The 24,558-nt window shown below is 39.9% G+C and overlaps 1 protein-coding gene across 1 annotated transcript in view; it reads right to left on the bottom strand.

Annotated features, from left to right (window-relative positions):
- The window catches only part of stx1b (syntaxin 1B), a 93,396-nt gene that overhangs the window by 10,758 nt on the left and 58,080 nt on the right, over positions 1 to 24,558 (bottom strand). The window contains exons 3-6 of the mRNA XM_042003884.1: positions 22,786 to 22,885; positions 11,646 to 11,720; positions 7,099 to 7,172; positions 1,271 to 1,379 (exon numbers count right to left, since the gene is read on the bottom strand). Coding sequence (XP_041859818.1) covers positions 1,271 to 1,379; positions 7,099 to 7,172; positions 11,646 to 11,720; positions 22,786 to 22,885 — 358 coding nt within the window. The remainder of the gene's footprint in view (positions 1 to 1,270; positions 1,380 to 7,098; positions 7,173 to 11,645; positions 11,721 to 22,785; positions 22,886 to 24,558) is intronic.

Genomic DNA, 24,558 nt, shown 5'->3' with positions numbered 1-24,558 from the left:
AGGATTACTTTACTCATTCTTAGGATTACTTTACTCATTCATAGGACTACTTTACTCATTCTTAGGATTACTTTACTCATTCATAGGACTACTTTACTCATTCTTAGGATTACTTTACTCATTCATAGGACTACTTTACTCATTCTTAGGGTTACTTTACTCATTCATAGGACTACTTTACTCATTCTTAGGATTACTTTACTCATTCATAGGACTACTTTACTCATTCATAGGATTACTTTACTCATTCATAGGACTACTTTACTCATTCTTAGGATTACTTTACTTATTCATAGGACTACTTTATTCATTCCTAGGATTACTTTACTCATTCATAGGACTACTTTACTCATTCATAGGATTACTTTACTCATTCCTAGGACTACTTTACTCATTCATAGGATTACTTTACTCATTCATAGGACTACTTTACTCATTCTTAGGATTACTTTACAAATTCATAGGACTACTTTACTCATTCATAGGAGTACTTTACTCATTCATAGGATTACTTTACTCATTCATAGGACTACTTTACTCATTCATAGGACTACTTTACTCATTCATAGGATTACTTTACTCATTCATAGGACTACGTTACTCATTCATAGGACTACTTTACTCATTCATAGGACTACTTTACTCATTCTTAGGACTACTTTACTCATTCATAGGACTACTTTACTCATTCCTGGGATTCATTCATTCATTCCTAGGATTACCTTGCTAATTTCTAGGATTACTTCACTTATTCTATGGCTTCATAGCAGGAAGGTCACTCGTTCGAGCCTTGATTGAGGTGGTGGACATCTTCCTGCATGTTCTCCTCGTGGGTGCGTGGGCTCTCTCCAGGTTCTCCGGCTTCCTCCCACCATCCAAAGACATGAGGTTAGGTAAACTGGTCACTAAATTCTCTGTAGAAGTGAGTGTTTGTCTCTCTGTGATGGTCCTGTGATGGAGTGGTTACCTGCCCAGATGTACCTGCCTTTCATCTGGAAATTACTAGAATAGACTCCACTGTTTACATGTTCTATTGTGTTCCAGGTGAATTTACTCTGACACAGTAACACATATATGGATTCCAACACTTCTGTAGTAATCTCACATGTCTCAGCTTTCTGTAGAGTCCAGGATTAAACATACAGCCCTGGTAGTCGTGTAGATATACATTTATTTTTGGGGGTGTCATTTTAGACAGGAGGCAGGAAGACAGGCCTTGTGAAGAAGAGGTTAAACTGAGTGTGAGGTGTGTTGGTGATGGGGAACTCACTGATCTCCAGCTGTCTCTGGATGCGGTCTTTGCAGCGGTCGCGATACTTGGACTGCGTGGTGTTGTACTCAGTCATCACCTCCACAAACTTACGTGACAGCGTCGAGTGCTGCATGGAGAGGAAAACGTAAAAACATCAGCCCCTCTGTCAAAGCAGAAGATGAACAATTTCACAAGTTACGCAAACTGGATTCCACCTGTTGAAAAGCCCCAAAACAGAAACATGAATACAGGCCGTTGTTCTAGTTCTAATTCAGTAGAAGATGTTCTAATTCTAATTAGTAGAAGTTCTAAATCAGGAGAAGTTCTAATTCTAATTCAGTAGAAGTTGTTTTAATTCTATTTCAGTAAAAGTTCTAATTTTAATTAAGTAGAAGTTCTAATTCTAATTCAGTAGAATTTGTTCCAATTCTAATTCAGTAGAATTTCTTCTAGTTCTAATTCAGTAGAAGTTGTTCTAATTCTAATTAGTAGAAGTTCTAATTCCGTAGAAGTTCTAATTCAGTAGAATTTGTTCTAGTTCTAATTCAGTAGAAGTTCTAATTTTAATTCTACTTCAGTAGAATTTGTTCGAATTCTAATTCAGTAGAAGTTGATCTAATTCTAATTCAGTAGAAGTTGATCTAATTCTAATTCAGTAGAAGTTCTCATTTTAATTCTACTTCAGTAGAAGTTGATCTAATTCTAATTCAGTAGAATTAGTTCTAATTCTAATTCAGTAGAAGTTGATCTAATTCTAATTCAGTAGAATTTGTTCTAGTTCTAATTCAGTAGAAGTTCTAATTTTAATTCTACTTCAGTAGAATTTGTTCTAATTCTAATTCAGTAGAAGTTGATCTAATTCTAATTCAGTAGAAGTTCTCATTTAAATTCTAATTCAGTAGAAGTTGATCTAATTCTAATTCAGTAGAAATTGATCTAATTCTAATTCAGTAGAATTTGTTCTAATTCTAATTCAGTAGAAGTTGATCTAATTCTAATTCAGTAGAAGTTGATCTTATTCTAATTCAGTAGAAGTTGATCTAATTTTAATTCAGTAGAAATTGATCTAATTCTAATTCAGTAGAATTTGTTCTAATTCTAATTCAGTAGAAGTTGATCTTATTCTAATTCAGTAGAAGTTCTCATTTTAATTCTGCTTCAGTAGAAGTTGATCTAATTCTAATTCAGTAGAAGTTGATCTAATTCTAATTCAGTAGAAGTTCTCATTTAAATTCTAATTCAGTAGAAGTTGATCTAATTCTAATTCAGTAGAAATTGATCTAATTCTAATTCAGTAGAATTTGTTCTAATTCTAATTCAGTAGAAGTTGATCTAATTCTAATTCAGTAGAAGTTGATCTTATTCTAATTCAGTAGAAGTTGATCTAATTCTAATTCAGTAGAAATTGATCTAATTCTAATTCAGTAGAATTTGTTCTAATTCTAATTCAGTAGAAGTTGATCTTATTCTAATTCAGTAGAAGTTCTCATTTTAATTCTGCTTCAGTAGAAGTTGATCTAATTCTAATTCAGTAGAAGTTGATCTAATTCTAATTCAGTAGAAGTTGATCTAATTCTAATTCAGTAGAAGTTCTCATTTAAATTCTAATTCAGTAGAAGTTGATCTAATTCTAATTCAGTAGAAATTGATCTAATTCTAATTCAGTAGAATTTGTTCTAATTCTAATTCAGTAGAAGTTGATCTAATTCTAATTCAGTAGAAGTTGATCTTATTCTAATTCAGTAGAAGTTGATCTAATTTTAATTCAGTAGAAATTGATCTAATTCTAATTCAGTAGAATTTGTTCTAATTCTAATTCAGTAGAAGTTGATCTTATTCTAATTCAGTAGAAGTTCTCATTTTAATTCTGCTTCAGTAGAAGTTGATTTAATTCTAATTCAGTAGAAGTTGATCTAATTCTAATTCAGTAGAAGTTCTCATTTAAATTCTAATTCAGTAGAAGTTGATCTAATTCTAATTCAGTAGAAATTGATCTAATTCTAATTCAGTAGAATTTGTTCTAATTCTAATTCAGTAGAAGTTGATCTAATTCTAATTCAGTAGAAGTTGATCTTATTCTAATTCAGTAGAAGTTGATCTAATTCTAATTCAGTAGAAATTGATCTAATTCTAATTCAGTAGAATTTGTTCTAATTCTAATTCAGTAGAAGTTGATCTTATTCTAATTCAGTAGAAGTTCTCATTTTAATTCTGCTTCAGTAGAAGTTGATCTAATTCTAATTCAGTAGAAGTTGTTCTAATTCTAATTCAGTAGAAGTTGTCCGTCTTCAGGAATACTTTATCTTAAATTTTATTCTAGAAATGGAAAATTATCTGGACAAAGGACAACTGTACAACACACAACTTAAAACTAAAAAGATCAATAAAAACAGATAAAAGAACAAATAAACATTTTTTCGTGGAAGTGGAGCCATCAGTCTGGGAACCTGATGGCAGCAGGTGAAGTACAGGACGTAGAGGGACAGGTGTGGTCTTGATGAATCTGGATCTCTGTTTTGGTTGGTGTTCGATGACGTGGCTTTTTGTCCAGTGATCTTCCTGATCTGATTAATGATTTGCAGCATGTTCTTGTGTTTCACTGAAAGGTTTCCACACCAGGACACAGAATGATGTTAAAACACGAGCTACTGGTTTATAAATCCTGGTCAAGGTCGCTGGCTGCTGTTACCGCTCCTCAGCTTCCTGAGATGAGCGGCGCTGTTGTCCTTGTTTGTGGATATAGCTGACATTTTCCTGAAAGGAGAGCCGATCATCTAATATCGTTCCAAGATATTCAAAATGATTGACTTGCTCCACATCATGCTGACTGGCATGAAGGTGAGCATGGACCCCTTCCCTGCTACTGCCTTTCAAACGCACCTCCTTGGTCTTAGCAACATTCAGGTCTAAGAAGAAGAAACTGCAAATGGAGACAGGTGTCATGTCTGTTCATGTTCGTGGTTTACCGTCATGTTCTGGGTTTTCATGGTCATGTTCAGTTCTGTGTTGCTTTTTGGTTTCTGCTCGGAGAGGGAAGTCTGGGTTTCCCTGCTTAGGCAGCTGCCCCCGCGCCCGACTCCGGATAAGGGGAAGAAAATGGATGGATACATATTTTAATTTCAGCTGTTTTAATGCACATGTGCTGCTGATCCTTAATAAAAAAGCATTTAGCCCTCAAAGCTGCAAATTAGAGTGGTCTGTTTGGTTACTTGACAAAGAAATTATATGGAGATATATATTGTGATTCAGGTAAAAAATACTGAGGTATGAAATTGGGTTAATTTCGCCCAACTCTATTTCAGACCCTGGGAGATCCACAACACAACAACTACCACACAGTAACAAAAGACAAGCAATCACACAGACAATAATAATAATAATAAAAAAAACTTCTACTTACAACCTAACCCAGAGTAATTAGTTATATTAGTGCAATCAGTCAGTTTGACTCAAAGTGACTTAGAATCGAATATTAGGGAAGACTCATTGTGCCACCTCAGACGCATTCAGGTTCATGGTTTGACGCTTTATTGATTAGCACTTCATTGATTAGCGCGTTAAAATATATTTCTGTATAAATGATCAGGGAGAAACAAAAATAATGAACATTACTAATGGATGGAAACTTTTTTCTACTGGTGGTCATCTCTGCGGTTGTATAAGCTGCTACATTTCTGACTTTGTCCACCAGGTGGCAGCAGCGAGCAGAGACTCTGAGAGGAGGAGAAGCTGCAGCCAATCACAGGGCAGAATACTGCGGAGTTGACAGGATGCTCAGGGAACAAATAGAGCTGTCGGTCATGTGATTGGTACTTGAAATAAGGTTCAGGACAAGGAGGAAGCAGGAAGAACTTCAGAGAGAAAAAACTTTAAGAAATATTCCAGATAATATAGATATTAAATATGATACATTAAATAAATATAAGATATGTGTATTCACACACACACACACACACACACACACACACACTTATTTTATATATTTATGTATACATACATACATATATATATATATATATATATATATATATATATATATTAATAAGATAATAAAGCATTTTAATTTAATTTAATAAAATCCAGAAAATTGCTCCAGGCCAGAGCCTCTCTGTGAACTAGCTCTTATAAATCAATGTTAGAAACTCCCTTGTCCTCCCACAGTGTAGACAAAGAGACACAAAATGATCCCAGAGAGATTTAACCCATAAGAACCCGACCTGACATATTTGTCACATACAGTTTCTGAGACATTTTGCTTCAATTTATGGTTTAAACTTTGTTCAAAATCCTGTTGAACACAATCTGATACTTGTCTTCTGTCCCCTAATAGATACCCAGAAGCAGAAAACCCTATTATAATATTTTTAATCTATCACATGGTAATAAATGGTAGAAATCCCCCCACCCCCCCAAAAAAGTAATTTTTTTGTTACATTTTGTTAAAGGGACAAATAGAGAACTCATATTTTAAAAATTGGACTTTTCTTACTATTTTTTCATGGGTCGGGCCTTAACGGGTTAAAAAGACATAAACAGTTTAAAAGACATTTAGTCTCCTTATAACACTGGACTTTTTCCACATCTGTGCATCTGAAACACTTTCTGAAGGCTGCAGCTTCTGTAATCTCTACAAGGTCTTATGAAGGTATTGAACGTGTGTTTGTTTATAAAACCAGGAAGCAGGCTCCTTTAATTTAATTTAAAATGATTCTAGTTGAGTTTAAATATCTTGGTATCACTTTAGATTTAAATCGTATAACTCGCAGAAACACATCAAGCAAATGACAGAAACTATTAAATACAAGCTGGTAAATTTCAGACGCTGTAGATCTCCTCTCCAAACAGATCGAGTCAAACATATTTATACAGGCCTTCATTAGTTCACCTGCTCAGAAGCAGGTCAGTAAAAATACCATCAGACCTCTAGAATCACCTTTAAAACAAGTTATAAAATCCTGGATAAAATGCTGTTCCTGTTCCATCATTACAAGCTTCCAGAGAAACTTAGCATACAAACTTAAATTTTTATATTTTTCTTAAATTTTTACATTTTTCTTAAATTTGAGTTTAGTCTAAGATTCTAAACAGCTCCTGCATGTCTGCTATCTGTTAGCGCCCTGCTAGTTCTGATATATCCACCAGAATAGCTTCTATTTATACCTGTAATCTACCTTTCCGCCACAGAAACTCTGGACAGTCAGTCTTGACAGTCTGACAGTGAGATTAAAATACGGAGTTTTAATGGGAGCCAATGGGACAGTTTTGGCCACGAAGGTCACCAGAGGGATTATTCGTTCCTACATAAAAAGTCAAATAAGTTTTGTTGCTGGGTATGACATATCTAAGACTCTTATTACCACCAAAGCCCATAATCATCCCCATAATATTTATTTTACAGAAAATATTTAATGTTTTGTGTGTTTTTTAAATGAGTAAGTAATAAGAATAAGTAGTAATTCAAATATTTGAACTGCCATTTAAACAATCAAAATCCTAAGAATTATTAAATGTTTGGTAATTTTGTGCTGGACAGAATTAGTTTAAATTATTTAGGATTTTTTTTTTTTTTTAAATATTGATGTTTGATGATTTTATAGCAGTTTCTGTGGGACTGCAGATGTAAATTAGCTCTAATGCTAACTCTTGTATGATGCATCAAATGGAAATATTTATGTTTTAAATTATATACGATCCTCAATAAATAAAATAAAGTAGAGTATGACAGTAAAAAACCCTCTGAATTTATTACTGACATTGATAAGTTATCAAAGATATCCTGCCGTCTGCTAAAATGTCATGGCTGTCAGCTGATCAGGTACTGGTCCTCCACCTGTGTCTCGACCCACCTGTGTCTTGCGGATCCTGAGGTCCGCTGATGATCTGTTGAGACCCTCCTCCTGCTCGATGCTCTGCTCGATTGCTACAGAAACACACAAAGAGATGGCGGTTTATTTGAGTTTTTACTCTGAGCTCATGTTTCAGTTTAACAGCTCTTTTCTCAAATGTGACATTTCAAATAAAAGCAGCCATTCTTCCATCTATTTAGATCTTTATTTTCCATCAGAAAGTTCAACCTGAACAAATTTAGTTTTTTTCTCCTCATCAGTTTCATGTTAGTTTTCATCACGTTTTCCATCTCAAACCTAAAAGATCCCAGAAAAAGTTGGTTCATACCGCAATGAAAATACCTAGGGGCAGATCCAGAGCTTTAGTGATGGGGGGCACAGATCAGGTGAAGGCTGCACCAAAGTTAATGTAACTTTTTAAGAAAAAGGTCTCTATTTTAAGAAATAATGAGCTAAAGTAGCTAAATGATGAAAAAAAGTAAAGATACATTTGTAAAAGGAAACAACCAATAATACAATCAATAGTTTTTGTTATCGGCTGTTTAACGTCAGTCGTCATATTTAGTGCTTTTATGACGTTTTCATCCTCTTCAGTATAAACAGTCTGGACATGGAGACAGATGGTGACATGTAAATGTTGTGTGGTCCAGATGTGGTCCAGATACGGTCCAGATAAGGTTCAGACACAGTCCAGATACGGTCCAAAAACGGTCCAGATACGGTCCAGATACAATCCAGATATACGGTGTGTCCCAATTCAGGGTCTGCACACTTCGAAGTGCGCAGACTATGTAGGCTACAGAGTGTCCTCCGTAGTCTACACACTTCTGCTTAACGTTCGTGAAATGGGACAGCCTACCTAGTCAACAAGAATTTCCCATAGCAACAACACAGGACGTTGAATCACTTAAACCTCTAAAATTACTCATAGGACACTTCAGTGGACAACACCGACAGTAAAAAAAAAAAAGAAAAAAAGAAAGAAAAACACGGTTTGAGGCTCTTTTGTTTTCCAGCCGGTTTTCCATCAAATGGATCCAACATCTTCTTGTCAACTTCTTCACAATAAGCCATTCATTTCAGTCAGGTGTGTTAGATCATGGAAACAATGAAAACCTGCAGGATACCAGCCCTTGAGGACCGGCGTTTGACACCCCTGAGGTAGACTCTAAGAAGAGACATGTATGGACTAAAGATAACCGTATCTAAACCCAACATAAAGGTGGCTGCAACCAACCTTTTTTTAAATTCACGTGAAAGATGGGATTTTATTGTAAAACAAAGACCCAATTTCGGTTCCAACCCTTTTACTAGCTGATGAATATGTGGAGTAAAAGGAAGAGATTAATCAATAAAAATACAGAGGTGTCTGTAACATGATAAAAACTCAATCTGTAAAACCTGCGATGTAATGATTAAGGGGCAGGTTCTGGGGTTTAGACAGAGGAATGACTTTGTATTCACTAAAAGTTTTAAACCATAAAACTTTGGTTGAACTATTTTAAAAATTTAAAAATCAGTTGTAACTTGGTGAGTGGGAATGGGTGGAGTTGTGCAATAAACCACAGTGTCATCAGCATATAAACTTAATTTTGGACATATTTTGATGAATGTCATTAATATAAAGGGTAAAGAGAAGTGGGCCTGACCCCTGAGGCAATCCTTTTGTTAGCTGGAGATGCTCATGGAATGAAATGCCTTAGAGAGGTCAACAAAAGAGGGCAGCACAATGTTTTTATTATTAATAGAATAAATAAAATCAGGATTCCTATGATTACTTTACTCCTCCAAGTTGTTTGAGTATCTTTATCTAAAACCAGACTAAAAATTAGATATAATCTAATGTGAGAGTAAAAACTCTTAACTGATTGTTGTCAAGGGACTCGAGTTCTGCCCGAACATTGTTTGGAGACAGGCTTGTAATTAGTTAAAAGAGAGCGATCAACCCCTTTTAAAAGGAAAAGGACATAAGCAGACTTTCATACAAGAGGGATAAAGTTTGTGTTCAAGCAAAGATAAAAATATATGGTAGAGGTTGGGTGAAAAAAATTGCTGCTTTAAAAAATATTTATTCTTTATTGGTCTTGTTTTTGGGAAATGCTTCCTGAAATATGTGATTATTGTTGTAATGCACTTAGTGACCTGTAGAGGGCGACATCAGGCTCCCAGATGTTCAGCTGCCACAGGTGAAGTCCTCTGAGGTCAGACAGACTATCAGCTGATAATTCCTGTTTGAGTGTGTGTGTGTGTGTGTGTGTGTGTGTTTACGCGTGTATGTGCTACTGTAACTGTCTGCAAGTACGTCTTGCTGTCATGTGACTCTGGTGTGAGAAGAACTGAGTTTCCCACCCCATTTGTTCTGGTTTATCTTGATCATGGGGACCCACATCTGTCTGCTACATTACGAGTCAACTGACTCTTCAGGACGTTCCCAAAGTATAAATTATTAAGTTTTAGTAGCAAACCTTTGTTTAAGGTCGTAACAAAGCTGGTGCGAGTCTCTGGGAAATTAATGTGAGACAATGTCATGTCCTCAGAAAAGCTGAAAACATTAGTGTGTTTTCTGGCTCGTGGCCCGGCTGCTCGCTGCTGGATCCATGATGACTAAGCAATATCACCAGCACTGGTGGTGGTGTGTATGTGTGGAGTTTTTTTTTCTGTGTATTTGTGTGCCAGTGAGATGAAAACTGGATGAGTAAGCAACAGATTGTGTGTCCTCATGTGTCTGTTTGTGGACATGTTTAGCATCTTTAGTTGCAAAATTAAATAAAAAAATAAAATAATTTTGTTCTTCTGTAAAAATTTGTTCTAGGAATATTAGAACTGAACATGAGTTTACATCACAGAAAACTTAGAAACTGAGAAATACTAAATTCTTTCATTTGATTTAATTATTTCCCTCTCAAATTAATGAAGTAATGTTCATTTAATTTCTCATAATTCTCTTTAAAACAAATCAAACTGTGAAAACCAGCAGAATTGAAATAATCATGGTATTGATTGAAAAATTTTTAGGTTATATTTGAATAGTTATTTGTTTCACTTGTTTTTAAGTGAAACTACCAATATCTGATCTGTCCTTAAAGAAGCAATAAACATTTTTGACCTGAGGATTGTTGGTTGTATAAAAGAAAAGAATAAACTGAACGTAATGATCTGTTTCCTCTCTCATTTTGCCACCAAGGATTAATGTCCATCTCCTCTACATGAGGTTTCTTCTTGCTGCAGTCTTCCTCAACCCCTTCGATTTATAGGTTATACCCAGCTGTTCCCGCCAGTCCCGTCCAATCAGGCCCATGTTACCAGCAGCCGGTCATTCGTTCCCATTTCTTTAGTTTCAGGTGTGAAAACCAGCAAAGATCAGACAGTCTGACAGACAGAAAACAGGTGAAACCTGGCTTTTCTCAGCACGGAGGCAGAAACTGGACAAGAGGAGAACAAAAGAAGAAGAGTCAGGACTTAAAACTATCTACAGCAGATAAACAGGGTCTGAAAGTCCTGAAGAAATCAAAGACCTGAACCAGGACCTTAGCGATGCATGTGGACCTTCAGCTGATCCATATACTGTTGTTCTCTAAGAGGGTTGAGACCAAATATTCCCTTTAGGTTCCTCAGAACTGGACTGTCTCTGATCCTGCCTTCAGTAAATCTCTGCAGCTGTTTCCTGTTTTTGTTTAAATAAAACAAAATGAGGGGCTCAGCATGGATCCGGGTTGTCTGCACAGAACTGTAGATCAGAGCCTAATGGACTACTTTTTATTTTAAACTGTAAAATGTGGAATAGCTTTAACATGTGAACCCAGCAGGAAGGAAGCCCGAGCGAGTCGACAGTGGGTCAGAAAACCCGTCTGAGGATGTCGTCTGTACAGTAGTGATGCTGCAGCGTGCAGACCAGAAGGCTGCTGCTTGTGGCGTTTCCAGTAACAGCCTCATCGCCAGCACCGCAGCTATTCTCGGTCTGCATGTGTACAGTCTGGATGTGCTTGTGTCGTCCGTCCTCTGGCTGTTCTCATTAAAGCGGTGATGTCCTTGAACCTTCACCGTGAACCAACGCCGCTGCTCTGACTCTGTGTTTGTGTAGCTTCAAGCCGATTGGCTGCTCGATCTCTGCATGTGTGTGCGCGGCTGTCCCAGCGATTACGGCTTGTTAAATCATTTCTGAATAATTTTTCCTTCTGATGCTGCTGAAGGTCGACATGCGCTCATCCTCGGTGAAATACCCTAAATCCTCTGATGAGAACAGAAATGCTGCTGAATGCAGACGTTCGCTAGGAGGAGTCTGTTTCATGTTTCCTGAAGCTGAGACGTGAACAGCAGCACGTTTCCGTGCTTGTTCAGCCTTTTTTAACTGTTAACGATGAACCTGCTGACTGAGGCCTGGAGGGTCAAACCAGTCATTTTTCAGCTTTTCTCCACTCTGAACAGGTCAGCCTTTACTATTATTTATTTATTTTTTTCTTAAAACTAACATTCAGAGGGATCTGATTAAACAAAAATCCATCTCATTGGTCATCAAACAATAATATATGATGCATGATCAGTCGTACCTTTTAATTTTGAACGAACTTTATTGGCTGTCTTCTTGATGTCAGCTGTGAGGTCCTCCAACTCCTGCTTGGTCTCTGTGAAGAGAAGAAAAGGTTTGTTAGGACGAGTGGACCACATCCTCTGGTGTGACAGTAAACATCAATTTTATTAATTTAATTTAGCATCACATTCATTCATGTCATTAATTTATCGCCAATCATTTATTGAGAAAAGTTTATACTCTGAGAATGAAATAAAGATTAAAATGAATATTTAGTATGTTCATGCTGAAAATGGGGGCGTGTTCTAACTCTACAATGCAGATGCAGGTTGGTGGGTGGAGCCTGATCAGACCACAGAAGTTGACCAATCAGAGCAGACCACCTTTCAGCAGGAAAAAGAAACAAAGTTGTGAAAAACTTTATTTGTTTATTTTGTATTTTTGTTCTTAAGAGAAAGTGATGCAGTGATGTTTCATTTCAGCTCATTATTATCAAACTGTTTCCTCTTCATCAGGACCGCCTTCTAGTACCGGGTCGTCCTCTTCATCAGGACCTCCTTCTAGTACCGGGTCGTCCTCTTCATCAGGTCCACCTTCTAGTACCGGGTCGGCCTCTTCATCAGGACCGCCTTCTAGTACCGGGTCGTCCTCTTCATCAGGACCTCCTTCTAGTACCGGGTCGTCCTCTTCATCAGGACCTCCTTCTAGTACCGAGTCGTCCTCTTCATCAGGACCGCCTTCTAGTACCGGGTCGTCCTCTTCATCAGGACCTCCTTCTAGTACCGAGTCGTCCTCTTCATCAGGACCGCCTTCTAGTACCGGGTCGTCCTCTTTATCAGGACCGCCTTCTAGTACCGGGTCGTCCTCTTTATCAGGACCTCCTTCTAGTACCGGGTCATCCTCTTCATCGGGTCTGCCTTCTAGTACCGGGTCGCCCTCTTCATCGGGTCCGCCTTCTAGTACCGGGTCGTCCTCTTCATCGGGTCTGCCTTCTAGTACCGGGTCGCCCTCTTCATCAGGTCCACCTTCTAGTACCGGGTCGGACCTTTTTAATCCTGGTGTGATAGATGAAGCAGGTGGTGGAAACCTTCCTCAGAGGTTTTCTCCATATTAACATGACAGCATCACACAGTTGCTGCAGGTTTGTCGGCTGCATCCATGATGAGAATCTCCCGTTCCACCACATCCCAAAGCTGCTCTACTGGACTGAGATCTGGTGGCTGTAGAGTCCGTTGGAGTCCAGTGAACTCATCGTCATGTTCTAGAAAGCAGGTGGAGATGAGCTGAGCTTTGTGACATGGTGCATTATCCTGCTGGAAGTAGCATCAGAAGATGCTTCACAGGGGTTTACATAACCATAAGTCAGATATCAGGAAGTAATCTGTTAATTGTAATAATCTAATCATTCACTAAGACATGTGTAAATGGGATATTCCTGTTATTTTCTGTCTTTAATGAACAATAATGTGGGAGCCAGCGTTCTTAGCATTAGCTGCTAATATGGGAGCCAGCAGTCTTAGTATTACCTGCTAATGTAGGAGCCAGCAGTCTTAGCATTAGCATTTAATGTGGGGGGCCAGTGTTCAAAGCATTAGCTGCTAATGTGGGAGCCACCAGTCTTTGTATTAGCATCTAATGTGGGTCTCGACGATCTTGGCTGTAGCTGCTAATGTTGGAGCCAGGGGTCTTAGTGTTAGCTGCTAAAATGTGAGCCAGAGGTCTTAGTGTTAGCTGCTAATGTGGAAGCTAGTGGTCTTAGCATTAGCTGCTAATGTGGGAGCTGGCAGTCACTGCGTTAGCTGATAATGTGGGAGCCAGCAGTCTTAACATTAGCATTTAATGTGGGGGGCCAGTGTTCAAAGCATTAGCTGCTAATGTGGGAGCCACCAGTCTTTGTATTAGCATCTAATGTGGGTCTCGACGATCTTGGCTGTAGCTGCTAATGTTGGAGCCAGGGGTCTTAGTGTTAGCTGCTAAAATGTGAGCCAGAGGTCTTAGTGTTAGCTGCTGATGTGGAAGCTAGTGGTCTTAGCATTAGCTGCTAATGTGGGAGCCGGCAGTCACTGCGTTAGCTGCTAATGTGGGAGCCGGCAGTCTTTGCATTAGCTACTAATGTGGGAGCCGGCAGTCACTGCGTTAGCTGCTAATGCGGGAGCAAGCCATCTTAGTGTTAGCTCTCTGTGGGAACCATTTTGTTCTGGTAATATGATGAGGTTGCTTTTTCTTTTTAGAAAAACACATTGAAAAGACGAAAACAAAAGAGTTTTTGTACACTAAATTATTGGGGAGGAATCTAGTTGTTAATCTGATCTCTTTTCAGAATATGCTGTCTACATGATGACTGGAGTAATCTGTAAATGATCAGATTTTTGGTGGGTAAGTAAACAGGATCAAATGAGGTTGAAATCTCTAAACTGGAATGAAAAAATAATGAATGAATTAAAATAAAATATAATTATAATAAAATAAAATAAAATAATTAAAATTAGTTTTAATTGGTTATTGATTAGTTTTAGTCTGCTTTAATCTGAGAGACATTTAATGATCTGAGCTGTGGAATTTGAGTGGTCAGTATCTGAAAAAACTCAGCTCTCTGAGGGTCAGGATGCCGAGGAAGAGGAGGAGGCTGTGAAGTTGGTGTGTGAACAGTTATATCACATCACGTCAGCCATGTTGGAGGAGGGCGACGGCGAGCACCAAGTGCAGCAGTGCAGTCAGATTTACGAGCGCTGCAGTGCCATTCAGCCTCCTCCTCCACCTCTGACTCACCCTGATCTCCGTCTGACCACCTCGCTGCTTCACTCGCTTCAGCACCTGATGCCGACCACACAAACAACACAAGTCTCTGGAAGTCTCTGAGTCTCTGGAAGTCTCTGGAAATTTGAGTCTCTGGGATTTCAAAAACACGATGAGGCTGCAGAGATGAGCGGTCTGACTGGATCAATCATACACACAACATACAACATGATAATTTTAACCGGTGATTTTAACCTGCACATTAATAATCCTTTAGACCCTGTTTCAAAAGAATTTTTAAACATTCTTAACTATATGGATTTTACGCAACACGTCACACAGCCGATTCACAACAGAGGACACACACTGGACTTGGTCATTACCTATGGCCTTTCTGCCAGTGTGTCCTCTGTTGTTGACACGGCTGTCTCTGACCACTACTGTGTGTTTTTTAACATCACCGGTTTTATTCAGCGGGAGACCTCGGTGCGAACTGTGAGGAAGCGCTATCTAACCTCTGAAGTGGCTGCAAATTTTATCAAAGTTCTAGATAAATGTCCTCCTGTGATTTTACCTGCACCCTGTGATTTTATTGTTGAACACTTTAACAGTAAACTGAAGACAAGCCTCGACTCTGTTGCTCCACTCACTACAAAAAAGATTTACCCAAAGCTTATATCTCCCTGGAGGAATGAGAGGTTAAAAAACACAAAAGAAATTGCAGGGCGGCAGAAAGGAGATGGAGGAAAAATAAAATGACAATAAATCATCAGATATTTTGTGAGCAGCTTAAAATTTACAATAACGCACTAAGGAACTCAAGAAACATGTACTTCGCAAAAATAATCAGTAACAATAAAAATAATCCCAAGGTTCTTTTTTCCACCATCGATCACCTATGTAACCCTGATTTTAACAGCTCCTAGCGAACCCCCACGGACTCTCTCTGTGAGCAGTTTGCAGACCACTTCAGAGGTAAAATCAGTGCCATCAGATGTGGTATTTTATCCAACCAGAACACGAACACATCTGAGTGCTTGGTTTTACCTGAGGAGACACTGGACAGTTTTGTCCTGGTTAATGCTGAGATCCTTGATAAAGTTTTCTCCACAGTAAAACCCACCACATGTCTTTTAGACCCAATTCCCACTTCACTTTTTAAATCATTTTATGGATTTTTTAAAGACGAGCTTTTATGCATGATAAATTGCTCTCTTCAGATGGGCGTTTTCCCTGCGGCCTTTAAAATGGCGGTCTGAAGAAGAGCAATTTGGATTGTAATGATTTTAATAACTATAGACCTGTATCCAACTTTCCATTTTTAAGTAAAATTCTAGAAAAACTGGTTTTTATTCAGCTTAATGATTTTTTAAATAGTAGAAATATCCTTGAGATATATCAGTCTGGATTTAGGGTGAACCACAGCACAGAGACTGCTCTCCTGAAGGTTTTAAATGATTTTAGGATTAACTGTGACTCACAGAACCTCTCAGTCTTGGTGCTACTGGATCTTAGCGCAGCATTTGACACAGTAGACCACACTATTCTTTTAAACAGACTGAAACACCCGGTGGGCCTCTCTGGTGCTGTTCACAACTGGTTCACTTCCTATCTCACAGACAGAACTTACATGGTAAGTTTGGATACATGCTCCTCTAAGATCCATAAAATGACATGTGGTGTGCCCCAAGGGTCAGTTTTAGGCCCTGTTCTTTTTAATTTGTATATGCTCCCTCTTGGCAGCGTCATCAGGAGGCATGGAGTAAACTTCCACAGTTATGCTGATGATACTCAGCTGTACATCTCCATGTCTCCTGATGACACGAGACCAATGGATGCCCTTTTCAACTGTATTTTAGATATCAAATCCTGGATGGCAGAAAACTTTTTACAGCTTAACCAGGACAAAACTGAAGTTTTAGTCATTGGTCCTGAGGCTCAGAGAGAGAAACTCTTAGCTAAATTACAGACATTTGCATTAAACCCATCATCACAAGTAAAAAACCTGGGCGCTATTTTTGACTCTGAGCTTGGTTTTATTCCACATATTAAACATGTTACTAAAATAGGATTTTATCACCTAAAAAACATAGCCAGAGTCCGTCCCATTCTCTATCGGGCCAACACGGAGATGCTGATGCATGCTTTTATCACCAGTCGTATTGACTACTGTAATGCCCTGCTCTCTGGTCTTCCCAAAAAGAGTATTGCACCTCTACAACTTCTACAGAACTCAGCTGCTCGTGTGCTGACGAAGACCAGAGGGCAGGCCCACATTACACCGGTTTTAGAATCACTGCATTGGCTCCCCGTGTGTTTCAGGATCAATTTTAAGGTTCTCTTATTGGTTTTTAAATGTCTTAATGGTCTTGGGCCTTCTTATCTTTCAGATTTGCTTTTACCTTATGAACCCTCGCGGCCCCTGAGGTCTTCAGGTACTGGCCTCCTGACTGTACCTAAAGTCAGGACACATACTCATGGAGAGGCAGCTTTCCGTGGTATGGTCCTCGTCTGTGGAACAGCCTGCCGGAGGAGCTCAGGGCTGCAGAGAATGTTAATGTTTTTAAGAGCAGGCTCAAGACCCACCTTTTTAATTTAGCTTTTACTTAATATTTATTTATTTTATTTTATTTATTTTATTCCCCTAGCCTATTTATTTTTCTGTGTTAACCCATTTTTATTTATTCTATGCTTTTATTCTATTTATATTATTTTTAGGTTATTTCCCCAGTGTTTCCTCGGAGGGGGCTTTCTGCACCGGAGGCTTTCATCGGCTGTGGCTGCTGCGGTTCTGTCCTGCGGGTTCTTTCAGTCTGGTTGGGTGGCTCCTCTGCCTCTCACTTGGCCGTGTGCCCTGGGTCGGTGTCCTGGCGGTCGTGGCCTGCGAACAGCTCCCGGTGCAGACGGCTCCCTGTGCTAGTGTTTCCTTACCTGGCTCATCTGTGCTCAACCTCACATTAGTCTTTTAATATGTGCAAGTATGTGTGTGTGTGTATGTGTATGCCTGCTTGTACATACTGTTATGAGGGGGGGCGTTGTTTTAACCATGGAAAGCACTTTGGGCTGCATTTATGTATGAAAAGTGCTCTATAAATAAAGACTGATTGATTGACTGATTGATTGATTGATCTGGAGGAGTCTGGCTCAGATCTACATCCATGTCTAGGTCAAATCCAATCCCACATTCCAATTCCAAGTGGGGATGAAGTCCAGGTCTAGTTCCAGGTCTTGGTCTGGATCTGGGTCCAAATCCAGATTCATGTCTAGGTCCAGGTCCAGATCCATGGTTGGGTTTAGGTCCAGGTCCAGGTTGAGATCCAGGTTTTGTTCTAGGTCCAAATCCAGATCCTTGTCCAGGCCCAAGCCCAATTCCATGTCGAGGTCCAGGTCCAGATTCAGGTCCAGGTCCAGGTTAAAGTTCTAGTAATGTCTTGCAGATGATGTAATAAAACAAAATGATCCAAACAACAGGAGACTTCACCTGATTGGAGGATAATTAACGGTTAATGCTGATTGGTCAGCGAAATCCTCGTTAACCAATCAGCATCAACGAGGAAAGTGAATGATGAGCTGAGGACGACACACAGGAAACAGTGTGTGTGTGTATCGATCAGCAGGTGAAATGTGAGAAACAACAACATCAGCAGCTGCTCAACAACAAACAGACTGAAAGTAAACAAACAAACAAACAGCAGCTTTTCATGTTTTAAATAATTTTCCTTTGTTCTTCTCTGTTCTGTTTGTTTCTTTGAGTTTTTTTTTTAAATCTTGTTTATTTTTGTTTATTATTTTGGTCATTTTGTGTCGTGTTTTTGTTTTTTTATAATTGTTTTTCTATTTAGTCTTTTTGTAGATTAGTAGAATAGTTTTAATTCTAAAAGCATTTTTTTGTCAGTGGTTTTAATACATTTTCTTTTTATTAATTAAAGTTGTTTTTATGTCTGGTGCTTTTTGTTGTCTTGTCTGTTGTGGTTCTTCCTGTTTATATTTTTCTCTGAGGTTTTTTGGGTTTATTTCGTCCTCTGTGTCTGACCTGAGGCTAGAAGACGTTTCAACCTCAGTTTCGTAGATTTTTGACGAGTGAAGGAAGGATGATGTTGTGGTAAGGAAGAGAGGGAAGAGGCAGAGCTGCAGCATTCCTCGTGCATGGCTGCGGCATGGAGGCTTCATATCACTACAACTCCCATCATGCATCACTCAGACAGAAACTCTGAGGGTGGCTGAGAGCCAGCTGACCCAGAATCGAGGAGGAGAAGAAGAAAGAAAGTGACGTTTTTTCACCAGGAGGAAGAAGAAGAGTAAGAGTGTCGCCTCAGATAAACAAGAAGAGACGTCACATGACCACAGAGGTCTTCATCCTCGTCCTGCAGCTCCTCATCATCACCGCCAGGAAAGAAAAGCTGATTCCTGATCAGTTTTTATTAATCTTTTTTATCATCTTCACTTAATTTTTGTTTTTATCTTTTATTCTTTATCTTTTCTCTCATCTTATTTTGCTCGCTATTTACTTATTTATGCTGATTCTTGTCTTTAGTATTTATTCTGTTTTGTTGTTTCTATTTTGCAGGCAGTTATAGTTCAACAATAAATCATCCTGCTCACTATATGCTCAGATGTTTGCTTGTCTAGAACTGAATTACTTCACTTTTAATCATTCATTGGTGTACTTTTGAAAGACACAAAGCAATGCCGTCCTGGTCTCACCTGAAACAAACAGCAGATGTCCTGGCCGATTAAAGGTTAGATAAAATAAAAAAAATGGGACCTGTTTATAGGACCTGTTTATGGGACCTGTTTATGGGACCTGTTTATAGGACCTGTTTATGGGACCTCTTTATGGGACCTGTTTATGGGACCTGTTTATAGGACCTGTTTATAGGACCTGTTTATGGGACCTGTTTATGGAACCTGTTTATAGGACCTGTTTATTGGACCTGTTTATGGGACCTGTTTATGGGACCTGTTTATGGAACCTGTTTATGGAACCTGTTTATAGGACCTGTTTATAGGACCTGTTTATAGGACCTGTTTATGGGACCTGTTTATAGGACCTGTTTATGGGACCTGTTTATAGGACCTGTTTATGGGACCTGTTTATGGGACCTGTTTATGGGACCTGTTTATGGGACCTGTTTATAGGACCTGTTTATGGGACCTGTTTATAGGACCTGTTTATTGGACCTGTTTATGGGACCTGTTTATGGGACCTGTTTATGGGACCTGTTTATAGGACCTGTTTATAGGACCTGTTTATGGGACCTGTTTATGGAACCTGTTTATGGAACCTGTTTATAGGACCTGTTTATTGGACCTGTTTATGGGACCTGTTTATGGGACCTGTTTATAGGACCTGTTTATGGGACCTGTTTATGGAACCTGTTTATGGAACCTGTTTATGGGACCTGTTTATAGGACCTGTTTATAGGACCTGTTTATAGGACCTGTTTATGGGACCTGTTTATAGGACCTGTTTATGGGACCTGTTTATAGGACCTGTTTATGGGACCTGTTTATAGGACCTGTTTATGGGACCTGTTTATGGGACCTGTTTATGGGACCTGTTTATAGGACCTGTTTATGGGACCTGTTTATGGAACCTGTTTATAGGACCTGTTTATGGGACCTGTTTATGGAACCTGTTTATAGGACCTGTTTACGGGACCTGTTTATGGAACCTGTTTATAGGACCTGTTTATGGGACCTGTTTATAGGACCTGTTTATGGGACCTGTTTATGGGACCTGTTTATGGGATCTGCTGGTTGGATCTACTGAGGTCTCTGTATCAAATTTTATTTTGTTTTGGATTAAAAACAAACAAGAAAAAGCAAAACTTTTAGTCTCTTTCAATAAAACTAAGGTCAGATTTGATCATCACAGCAGAATAACGCGGCACTGAGGGACCTGGCTCCTTGAGCCCCGCCCCTTCCTTCACTGCTACAGGGGATGTGTTTGTTTGCTGATGTGGGATGTGTTTGTCTGATGATTTAACATTTTCCTGTTAACAGGTTCCCGATGGCCGAGCAAAGCCTCTCGGGTTCATCTACATACTCACATGTCCTCAGTGGGTAACCTCGCCGTTTCCTCTGAGCTCTACGTCACCCCATGCAGTTTAAATAAGGAAACTTCAGAGCAGCATGCAGCAGAAAACACAAGGGACACAAGACAAGGAGGAGGAGGGATGAAGAACAGGGAGGAGGAGGATGAGGAGGAGGCGGGAAAGAAACAAAATAAAACACCATCATTTATCATGCAGAAACAAAAGAAAAACATCAACATGCAGTGATGAGAAATTAAAGTAACATCATGCAGAAGAAAAAGATCCAAAGAAAACCACATGATGATGATGATGATCTTCAGCTGAAACAAAGTAAATCTGACCCTGAACCAGATCTGTGTCTTTCTGTCATTGTCAGGAGAGAAATGAGGACCCCACCCTCAGAGGGAGTTCTAACCAGAGGGTACGGCACAGTTCGGTGCAGCTCAACTCGGCACAGGACGGCTGGTATACAATGGCCGGCACGGCTTGATAGGGGACGACTCAGTAAGTGACGGCCTGGTAAGGCACGAGTCGGTAAGGGATGGCTCGGTACGGGACGACTCAGTAAGGGACGGCTCGGTATGGGAAGGCTTGGTATGGGACGACTCAGTAAGTGACGGCCTGGTAAGGCATGGCTCGGTAAGGCACGGCTTGGTAAGGGAAGGCTTGGTAAGGCAAGCTCAGTAAAGGAGGGCTTGATAGGGGACAACTCAGTAATTGACGGCCTGGTAAGGCACGGCTCTGTAAGGCATGGCTCAGTAAGGAAAGGCTTGGTAAGGCAAGCTCAGTAAGGGAGGGCTTGATAGGGGACGACTCAGTAATTGACGGCCTGGTAAGGCACGGCTCGGTAAGGCAAGCTCGGTAAGGGAGGGCCTGATAGGGGACAACTCAGTAACGGACGGCTCGGTAAGGCAAGCTCGGTAAGGGAGGGCCTGATAGGGGACAACTCAGTAAGGGACGGCTCGGTAAGGCAAGCTCGGTAAGGGAGGGCTTGATAGGGGACAACTCAGTAAGGGACGGCTCGGTAAGGCAAGCTCGGTAAGGGAGGGCTTGATAGGGGACAACTCAGTAAGGGACGGCTCGGTAAGGCAAGCTCGGTAAGGGAGGGCTTGATAGGGGACGACTCAGTAAGGGACGGCTCGGTAAGGCACGGCTCGGTAAGGGACGGCTTGATAATGGACAGCCTTTTGTACTAATCAACCATTTAATGCAACGTATATCTGATTGTATTTGATTGATAAACATTGTGACTAATTGCATCTCTGTTATTCTGAGACATTTTTAATCACTTTATGGTAAAAACTTTGCTCCAAACCCTATTGAACACAATCTGATACATATCTTCTGCCCCAGTGGACACTTTTGGCTTAGAAAAATTCTGCCCTGTCATGCGGTAATAATTTCTTTATGTTTTGTTGTTGTTGTTTTTTTGCATTTTGTTATGGGACCAAATAGACTTCAGATAAAAAAAAAGAATTTTCTGCCCATTATTTCTTAAGTCAGACTTATTTACTCTAAATTTGTCTCATTACTTTAAAATATTAGTTCAGTATTCCACGCTAATGCATCACTCTAAATTTAAAAAAAACTTAATAGCACATAATGTTTCTGAATTTTCAACCCAGTAAGTTTAAAAACCATCCAGAGTGATGTGGGTGTGATGTAAGCCAACGTAAATAAATGGATGTGTAACATTTTCTGTGTAAGAAAGGGTGAAACATGACTAATGTTTATGTGCCGGTGTTGTGATTAAATCCTGTTTGGGGTCCCGTAAAGGCTCAAGTTGGCTCTGGATCTGAAACGGTTGAAAATTAGTCCTCTTTGACTGAATCTGGAGCTCGGTGATGCTCTGGGTCAACCTGCTGCAGGCCAGAACCCTGAAGGTGGTTCAGGCTCGGTACTGTACAGGACTCCGGAGAGCGGATCGCTGCTGCTGACTCGGCTTCAGGCCTCAGCTGTGATGCTGAGTCATCGTTGCTGAGTCACGGCGAGGCGACTCGTCCAGCCTCTCGCTTCTAAACCGGGTTTTACTTTTTCTCCAGGTGTCAGGAGGAACGGCGGGATGATGGATGGTGGTGCCCTGCCAACACCGAGTTGCAGGTAACAGGATCAGATTTCACTCTGACGGCTCTGTTACAGAATATTCAACACTCCTTGTCTTTATTTACGACCTGAGGAATCCTCCAATCACTCACTGACAGCATCTGAAACACTGATTCACACAAGCTGATTGGCACAGGACCGATTCAGACTGGCTGAGGGATACACTGAGGACAGGAAGAAGTAGGTCCGACCCCGGAAACAGGTGAGAAAGGTTCTCCTGGTTCAGGAGCTACAGCAGATGTGAGAGGTATGTGTGAAAGCTGATTGGCTGCTGTGTCTTACTTTCGTCAGGGTTGGGTGCGGCCAGGATGGCGCTGTGCTGCTTCTTCACCTGCTCCACATCCTCCGACAGCTTCTCTATACAGCCTCTGATCTCCTCCACCTGAAACAAAGCCCAGCAGGTTACTGTCACACCTGTTTCTCCTCCAATCTGAACCCACGAATAAGAGACGCTCCAACCTGCGTCCGAGCACCACGGAGACATTTGATTCACTAACAAACAAGTCCATTTTAGACTCGGTGGAAAACACAGATTAAAACGCTTTTTTCTGTTTAAGAACTTTATTAACACCCAAATAATAATGACAATTTACACAAAAGGCCCACCTCCCACTTCATCAGCTCTACCTGTTCAACTTCCAACATATCTAACAGCCAATCAGATGGCAGCATTTAGACATGTAGACATGGTCTAGACCAGTTCTCATTCAACATTGTTCCCCTGTAGAATGAAGCTTCCAGACCAGGACCCCCCAGACCAGGACCCAGTTTATGTTCTAGTCCAGGTTCCAGCTCAGGTCTCCAGTAAAAAAACAGCATTATAACCTATAAATGATGAGAACGCCACATTTTTAAACTTCTTTTAGGGCAAAGAAGTACATGTACAAGATGAACTTATTTTATAAAACATAAACAACCTTAAAGTTATTATTTTTTTCAACATTTATAACAATTTATTTATGTATGTATTTTATTATTATTATTATTTCATACATAAAATCTATAAATATAAAGTTTAATATTTTTATATAAAAATTGATCAGTTTCATGTTTTAATATGTATAGGATATTATTTAAATGAATTATATTTCTATCTGTAGAAACTTTTCATTTATGTATTTACACATTCATCACAACCTCTGAACCAGCACAGATCAATAAAAACCACAAAACATTTAATTTGTTGTATGTTTGTCAAACTCCAGTGTTTCAGATCATCAAAAAAATTAGTATTAGTAAAAAACAACACAAGTAAACACAAAATGCAGTTTTTAAATTATTAAAGGAGATAAAAAAAAAAAACCTACAGGCTCCATGTGAAAAAGTGATTCCCCCCTAACCCCCTAACCCCTAACCCCTAACCCCGAACCCCTAACCTAACCCCTAACCCCTAGCCCCTAACCCCTAACCCTAACCCTGAACCTAAACCTGGCTGGGCCGCCCTGAGCAGCAGCAGCTGCAGTCAGGCGTTTGCAGGAACTTGTAATGAGTGTTTTACTGCTGTGGAGGAATGTTGGACCACGCAGCTTCAGCCACATCGGAGGGTTTTCCAGCATGAACCGTCTTTTTAAGCTCATATACAGCATCTCAATGGGATTCAGGTCAGGGCTAGGCCACTCCAAAGCCTTCATCTTCTTTCTTCAGCCAATCGGAGGCGGACCTGCTGGTGTGTTTTGGTGTTGTCAGCTAATCGGAGGCGGACTCAGAGGAGGACCTGCTGGTGTGTTTTGGTGTTGTCAGCTAATCGGAGGCGGACTCAGAGGAGGACCTGCTGGTGTGTTTTGTTTCCAGGGTTTCCAGAGATGGTCTGAAGAAGAGAAAATATCCAGAGCAGCAGTTGTCTGGACCAGGATGCAGCAGAAGACACACCGGGTTCCTCCTGCCAGCTAAGAACAGGAAACTGAGGCTACAATTCACACACACTCACCAACACTGGACAATAGAAGATGGAGAAACGTTGCTGGTCTGATGAGTCTCCATTTCAGCTCCACATTCAGATGCTCGGCTCAGAATCTGCTGGAAACATCATGAAAACATGGATCCATCCTGCCTTGG

Source organism: Melanotaenia boesemani, chromosome 2, assembly GCF_017639745.1.
Source record: "Melanotaenia boesemani isolate fMelBoe1 chromosome 2, fMelBoe1.pri, whole genome shotgun sequence".
Classification (NCBI taxonomy): Eukaryota; Metazoa; Chordata; class Actinopteri; order Atheriniformes; family Melanotaeniidae; genus Melanotaenia; species Melanotaenia boesemani.
Note: the sequence above shows the minus strand (reverse complement) of the source record. Positions and strands in the feature narration are given on the sequence as shown.